At 40.7% G+C, this 8,189-nt stretch overlaps 1 protein-coding gene across 1 annotated transcript; it reads right to left on the reverse strand.

Annotated features, from left to right (window-relative positions):
- Positions 1–1,385: 1,385 nt before the first annotated feature.
- LOC147257823 (perforin-1-like) lies at positions 1,386–7,280 on the reverse strand. Its single transcript, XM_086211999.1, has 10 exons — positions 7,135–7,280; positions 5,186–5,478; positions 5,029–5,108; positions 4,717–4,762; positions 3,717–3,853; positions 3,384–3,522; positions 3,207–3,287; positions 2,620–3,116; positions 2,422–2,515; positions 1,386–1,721 (listed from the first exon to the last, which is right to left on the reverse strand). The coding sequence occupies exons 2-10, from the start codon at positions 5,459–5,461 to the stop codon at positions 1,509–1,511; spliced, it is 1,563 nt and encodes a 520-aa protein (XP_086068125.1). The 5' UTR covers positions 5,462–5,478; positions 7,135–7,280; the 3' UTR covers positions 1,386–1,508.
- Positions 7,281–8,189: the final 909 nt, after the last annotated feature.

Consider the following 8,189-nt stretch of genomic DNA (forward strand, 5'->3'; position numbering starts at 1 on the left):
TGTCAGAAACATATATTGCTGATTTTAGTCCTCAAAAGAGTTAAATCATACAGAATAAATTTATATAGACCAAAATGCCTCTAACTGATTTATATCCACAGTTAAAATTTATAATTTCCTTTTCAGATGTAAAATATTTCAGATATTCATATAATCTGCACCCTAATGATTAAAAAATAATGGTGATTAATATGTTCATTTTTTGATTTTTTTCTTACAAAACTTTGTAGACATTTTACCTGTACTCCGATGCGATATATCAAATTACTTTAAAAAAAATAGGAATAAATGTATCTTTTAAAAAAAATATAAGGCGGCACGGTGGTGCAGTGGTCAGCACTGTCCCTTCGCAGCAAGAAGGTTCCAGGTTCACGCCCTGGCTCCAGCCCAGGATCTTTCTGTGTGAGTCTGCATGTTCTCCCTGTTCCTGTGTGGGTTCTCTCTGGTACTGTGGCTTCCTCCCACAGTCCAAAGACTAATTGGCTAATTAGGCTAATTTGAATAGTCTAAATTTACTGTAGGTGTGGCTGTGAGAGCCAATGGTTGTCTGACGATATGTGTTGGCCCTGCGATGGACTGGTGACCCGTCCATCCCGAAGAAAATGGATGGATGGACGGTATCTTAAAAAAAGAATTTTTATCACATATTGGGTCTCATTGGCCTCACTGGAACTGAAATTTGAATCATTATTTTACTTTATCATATGTTGACATGTCTTACCACAACATATTTGCTTTTTCTGCCTCTATCAGAAAACAAAAATGGTGGGGCTTTTTTTTTTGTTAATGTCAAGCTGAAATGAAAAATACCTTATCAACCATTTTAATTACAGATCCTTAGTCACATTGTTCATCTATTTAACAGCCAACACTATGTTATAACCCCTCTGTATACACTGAGGCTGTGTGATTTTTTTTTGGAAAAAATATCAAATTACAATTATTTTGATAGATATTGCAAATTTGATTTGCAATATAGAAGAAATATTAACTTGGACATGATGATTCTAATTTTCATGACCAACCTTTTAAAAGGAAAACGGTGTGATTTTTTTTTTTTTTTTTTTTGGGGAGATCTGCATCAGATGAAGGTGTTTCTATGTCTGAAGAACATGGTGTGTAAGCAGCAGCGTAACTCTTAATTTAGATTGGTATTTCGACAAACAATTCGCCTGCATTTGAAAATTGCAATCCATTAGCTACTCATTTTGATTAAGTTTCCAGGCCTCGTGTACACCCACCTGTCAGCTTTCCAAACAACCCCTTACAACGTTAGTTGTCATCTTTCAACCCTGTCTCACTCAGAAATATGACATGGTTCAGCGCTGAACTTTAACTTGTAGTTCATCATCATTGGGTTACAACAGGAAACTGAATACAGAAACTAAGAGATTGACTTTGAGATTTATTACATTTTTAAAAAAAATGAATTAACCCATCAGTTAGCACACCTGATTAAGGATATACCAGCAGCGTTTGCGTGAAGAGTGTCACACTGGATGTTCCTCTCACATTGGAGACGGTACATACTTGTTACATCTGATTCCACCGAGCTTGGGGTCACATACCAGACTGTACCGCAACTCAATACCACCTTTTCCAACTTTGCAGATGATTGTGTGTGTCCCTCTTTTCAGTTTATTAACACATGATCCCAGACTCTCATCCCTGAGCCAGTCTTCATCCCACACCTCAAGCTTCAGCATCAATTGTGTATCCACCTGCATGAAGTAGATGAAGACACTGAAAAATGGCATCCCTCCCAACTGTGGAGTTTGTACATTTGTACACAGTACACATGCAAAATGCTTGTACATGGTTGCCTTTTTGAAATACAGATATTCACAAATGTATTTACTCAGTTGCATCTTCTACTCGCTGAACCTATTCTACAGACTAAGTAACCAAATGATTCAATATTTATTGAGCATGAAGAAGCTGATCGATGAAAGCATCTTCTGAAATGGACCACACAGAAACATGAAGAAAGAATGGTGTAGAAATGAGCCCTGATGGTGGAAGTAAATCCGCACTGATGAACATGCGGTTCCTTTGTCTCAAAGTTCTTTTGATTGGGTTCTAGTTAAATGCCTGGAATAAGTGCAGTGGTTCATGGTCGCATTGAGGATTTCAATGTTTTGTTCGACCTCGTAAAAGCTGTCTCCAAATCTGGCAGTTGTGGAGTTCAAAGTGTTCATGTGATTATAAAAACAGTGGCTGCTGACAAATGGTTTAAGATCATAAACTTTAGCTCGCCACATTTTCTGCAGTACTGTAAAAATCCTCAATCCTCAAATGAATGAGAGAACCTGCTTTTTTGCAGGTTAAAAAATGTTGTTGCTTTTGCTTCTGAGGCCGACCACGGCGTTAAAGTACTCTACTCTGCATGCAGACATTTCTGTGAGGCTGTTTTGTATTCACCTTGCCGAGATCATAAAGAGCATTCCAGCGTGGATTGTTTGACTTAATCACTCTGGTCTTGCGGTTGATGGCACCATAAGTCAACTCAGCATACCTGCAAGATGGGGGAAAAAAACGAAGGAAAGCAATTATATCGATGAATGCGTTTAAACACCCTTTATTGTGGCTTCTTTCAGTCTTGATATGTTCTATACGTACGCCTCAGTTGTGTCCCAAATGTCTCCCTTCAGTCTCCAGCCACGAATGATTTCCACCGTCAGAGCTCCCCTGGAGGCCCTCTTAGGACAGCAGTTACTATCTATATTAGTGTTATTGACACTGCACATCACATTATCAGCAGTGTCCGGGACGGCTTTGGATTTCAAGTACGCTTCTATGGCAGTCTTCATCGCTGCCTTCTTTGAGTCGCTTGGCATCAGATCACACAATGGTTTGATCAAATATCTCACAACATCAGGGTTGGTCTTGATGGTTTCCAGCCAATTTCGGAAGCCAGCGGAGTCGTCGCTGCTGATTGAGAATTCACCATTCCAACCAGTACCTCCTACCACATCTGTGTAGTGTTGGTGGAGACCAGAGTCGAATGATTCCGAGATGTCCCGGTTCTGTAGAACGCTACTGCAGTACTGTTGTTTGGGGGTCAGGGTGGTGAACCCCAGGCCCACACTGTGACCCACTGACAAGCAGAAGTGCAGCTAGAAGACCAGAAGGGATTTCAGGTGTTCAGTTTAGTACAGAGAGCAGGTATGTGTACTGTCTTCAGTAGAAATGTGTGCTCCACATACCTGCTCAGGTGTGAGATTATTCAGACTAGCCAAGCAGGTACGCGTCGCCGTGATTCGCTTTAATCGCCCCCCGAGATGAACCTGGAGTTGCGCACAAGAGAACGTTGTTGAAACAATATATGTTATAATTCAATCGTATATGGTGAGTGAATAAATAAAAATGGAGTGTGTTTTAACCTGGCGGACATAATGTGTTCCGTAGGTCTTAATGAAGCGTCTGAACTGAGATTTGGTTACGTCATTGTAGTCCATGGGGAGTGCGTCCAGATCCCTTTGGAAGTCAGCAGTGAAGGGTGAATTCGAATCCAACCGGTAACTAAACACAAACACAGGATAGTAACTTCGTTAAGTCAAGTCAGTTGCATTTGTATGGCACCAAATCACAACAAATGTTATGTCATGACACTTTACAAGTAGATCAGGTCTGGCACTGATGAATTCAATGAATTTACACCCAAGTTACCAAAGGATCGAACTGTTTGAGCAAATGAGAGCGCCTTCACATGTCACCTGTAATGAATGCAGGTGGCCCAGTGTGCGCTGAAGGTGTAGCGGTCCTCTTTACTCCTCTCTGTAGCAAACTTAAATGCCATGGACTCTGATCCCCCCATGTCTGGGTGACCAATGACCTTCCAATCAAGTCCAACCTGATAAAAAGAAAGGTCACAAGCTGCTTGATTCCCCAGTATGATCCTGAAGCAGTACATGATAAGATCACCTCAGTCGAAACACAACATAGATTTGATTTTAGACTTGTGCTGATGGTCAAAGCCAACAATGACGTGGAGGCCAATCAGATGAGTGTAAAGTACAAGAGGTCCAGGTCTATGACTGTGGTCCAGGTCTAAACCGTGGTCCAGGTCTATAACAGTGGTCCAGGTCTGTAGATCGATAAACACTCCAGTTGTTCAGTGGATATCACATTGATATTCAGGCAACATCTTTAAATTGCAACAAATTTGCAGTTTGATTCCCTGCCTGGGCAGCAGATTTACTCTGGCTTCCAACTTAAGCAGTATTGTTTACTTATATATTACAAACCTAATGATGAATCCCCACCATCTGTAGTGTTAGTGGTTCTATGGCAATGTCTCCTGATGACTTTGGCGATCCCCTGACTTTTCACCTTGTGTGATCAGCAGATCAAAATGGATGATTCCAGCACTTTGGTTCAACTCGTGAGATTCCAAGTCTCACCTGTATGGTTATAACACGCTAAGATGGCAATCATACCAAACACTAGATGTCACAGAGCTGCTAGCTTAGCTGGACAAGTCTGCAAGTCCACGGTGTGGACTTTTGATCAAATTCGGGTCTTCGGTACATTGAGCGAGACCAAATAAAACAAATCCCCACAAATCAGTATACTTGCATCCAAATTTTATATGAGAAAACAAGTCCATCTCGGCATGAAGGAGTTCTAGGATTACATAGGTGGCATCATTTAAAAAAAAAAAAAAAAGTTCAAAATATGCAGATATTCAAGTTATAATGTGGACGTGTTCTCTACCTGCCACTCCAGGAGTTCCTCCTCCAAATAAGCGTTTGTCAGGGATCTGTGAATGCAATCACACTCAAAAGTCAACACCACTCATATTATTTTATTACCATAAAGTACAAGTCACGTTGTTCATATTCTCTTCACAAAAAAAATTACATGAGAGGTTGGATGCTCGATGTTATACAGCGGCACTGATATGCCAGTTAAAAAAAAACAAACAAAACAAAACATGAAAAACATGTTAAATGCTCTCTCTTGAGGAATGAGAGTCATGCTGACAGTAAAAACTATGATTTGACTTTCTATCCCAGAGGAACCCACCTGGGGGATGAGTGCCTACTGTTGTACAACATCAGATGACAATGGGTGAATGCACGCCAATTCGATGAAGCCAGTGGAAGCTGAAGAAATTGAAGCAAGCATGATTAGTACACGCTATGGACCCAATCTGGAACGTGTGTCTTTCTGATTAAATTACTTTCTGCAGCATGTTTCCTTGAAGAGGGTTGGTTTGAAGATTACACGTGCCGTCATCAGCCAAGAAGCTGTTGATGTCAACCACATACACTGACTTCCGCTCCAGGGTGGCCATATCGTAGCCCATCCCCACCAGGTTGTAACCCGGTACAAAAGGAGCGGCCCTACATAGCTTGCGGGTCTCAATTGCACAGGGAGTACAGAGAGCAGGAGAGTGGTACGACAGAATGATGAGGAGAGTCAGGGAGACGGGGGTTGTGCTTGAAAAGGTGATCATGGCTGCAGCCAAGGACACTGAAAAATTCGAAAGGCAGACAGACAGAAAATCAGTATCACATCAGCTGGATTGCAGTCGTCAACATAGTTATGAAGCGTTGAGTTATTCTTTGTGAGTAAACAGGCTTTGTGTTCTTCCCGTTTGAATTCTCATCATCACTGTGTGTGGATAAAAATCTCCAGGTTTTAATGGCCTTGAATGTGCGGTGTATTTTTCATGAGTTTATTGTGATTTAGAACGAAAGATTGTCTCTTTTATGTTGGTGATTCCTTTTTGTCCTCGTCACGCAGGATCGCCTGCCAGAATGAAAGAAAACTTTCAACTGCATAAGTCAAGACTAAATGCTGTGTCATGCTCCTTCCATCTTCTAGCCCTCAGTGTTAGAGCCAATTCTTGCAACTTTCGGATGTCAACCCCCATTGTTCTCATTCAAGTCCTTGTCAAACAATCACCATCAAGTTCATAGCCTCCTGGTAAATCTCTCTGCATGACACTGAGAAATAAGAAGCTGCTGCGTGTCTCCAATTATAAGCACCAAGTATGCACCAACTAAAAAATGCATTTATACTGCTTGATGTGACAAACACTGATTTCTTAATTTGTATATGGCACACTTGAGACAATGATGACTTTGACCCTCTGGACCAGTAACAGGCCATGGCTAGAACCGGCTTTATCACTGAGTAGCTGAGGGATCGAGTCGATTGTCCAATTATTGTGGTGGCTGCTCTTTCTAAAAGCGTGAAGTGATGTCCAGTGGCTACTGGTGGGTTAGAAGCGGGTCCACTGAGGTCAAAAAGAAGTGGGCATCAGGTCAAAAGTGAGATTTGAGCAAATCTGTGAGTCCGTGTCCGGCTAGTGCCTGTCTAACAGCAATTCCATCACCTCGCAGGAGGCAGCACAACTGAAGCTAAGTTAAGATGATGGTGATGATGATGAAGAACCTCAGAGTCATTAATGTTTGAAACCCAGCTGCATTTCATTGATTGAGTGTGCTTTAAAATGTACAATGTTCCTTTGATTCTTCAGTCAGTATAAATAAGTCATAGAGGGATAAAATCATTTTCCAGGGTGGATAAATGTGGTTATTTTGCAGATGATTTTTTAAGCTTTGTCTTGTTTGATCTGTCATTAACGACATTGCCTGTTCCCACCAGCAGGAACACTCTCACATGGATGCTGGGCCAAAAATCATCAGTCAGTCATTTGTAGATATCCAGAAATTCAGTTGCGATTGTAGACTTTAACAAGCAAATGGTACTGCTACAGAAAATTGCGGACAAGCACTTAACATCTGGGAACTTTCATATGCAGTGCAGCCATAAACTCAGCTTTGTCCTTGTCTTTTTGAGGAATAAGTCAAGAGTTTGCAAGCTGAATCCTGGTCTCACTCAGTAGGAAATAGCAGTTGACACGGAAAATAATTGCAGTTAAACACTCCCAGCTAATAAAGATCAGTTCGTTAGACTACTGCTCAGGAAATCCTCCACTCTTCAAGTGTACCTCTAGTTAATGTCATGGTATAATATTTAGACTAAAATGTAAAATCTTGAAAAGTAAGGTTAATCCACCTGCAGTTAGAAGTAAGTCAATTCAGGATATCTGCTTTTTGCAGATCTAAGAATTATATTCTTGTGTAGCACATACACAAATATCCAAAAAAGCAAGATTACCTGGTTAGTTCTTCAGGTACGTCTGTCAAATCCCTCTCTGCTGTGACTATGTCAAGTGAGACAGACGAGGAGGGTGTCAGCAAGGGATGTGCTGTCAACTTGACGTCTGTGACAACCCTTTTATACAGCAGGTCACGTAAGCAATCCTGCAGGTAGGAGATGATGCACGTGAAAGGGTGGTTTCTTTTAAACCAGAAATGTGAATTGGCTGTAAAATGCCAATCATCACACACACACACACACTGATTCACACACCCGTACAAGTGTGTGTGAGCTAATTTTGTTTTTTACATTGACGATAGACTTTTGATAGGAATGTTCACAAGCATCTATTTGCCCAACCCAGTCAATGGTTTACCATGGATACAGCTTCTGTTCACACACACACACACACACACACACACACACACACACACACACACACACACACACACACACACACACACACACACACACACACATTACAAAATAATCTAATAAATGACATCTAATTCACACATGACATATAATTTTTATTTAATCTGGATTTTTTAAAGCTGTAGCTTCATTTTGATACGACAGACATAAAAAAGTATCAATCATCCCTTCAACTGTAACCAAGCAAAGGAGAAATGTGTATAGACATAGATAATTACTGTTACTATTATCAATCTTATTTTTTTTATTGATAATGCACTGACCAAATCCAGCGAAAATAGGCAGCCACAAAGGCCTACCTACATAGCCGGGGAAAACAATTCATCACTGCCATTGGCCTTTACATTGCATGAGGTTTTATCATTCTCAATGCTGTCTGTTAGCAAAATACTGGAAATTCCTGAAAGCTGCTGTGTGATGCATTCAAACAAAGAAAACAATCCAGAACTAAAGTTTTCAAAAGGTGCTAAACAGAGCCTGAAAGAGGAGTGGTGGGTACAGGCAATGATGTGAGGCATCAGCAGGATAAATGTAAATAAATAAATAAATAAATACGTTCCTCCGACTATTGTCACAGTGTGAAAAGCAAGCTTTTTGTCTCTAGTTTGAGTGTTTTAAAGATCCCCTGCACACATGTG

The sequence above is a fragment of the Aulostomus chinensis genome, chromosome 8, assembly GCF_037954235.1.
Source record: "Aulostomus chinensis isolate RoL2024-O1b breed Wild chromosome 8, RoL_Achi_v1.0, whole genome shotgun sequence".
NCBI classification, from domain to species: domain Eukaryota; kingdom Metazoa; phylum Chordata; class Actinopteri; order Syngnathiformes; family Aulostomidae; genus Aulostomus; species Aulostomus chinensis.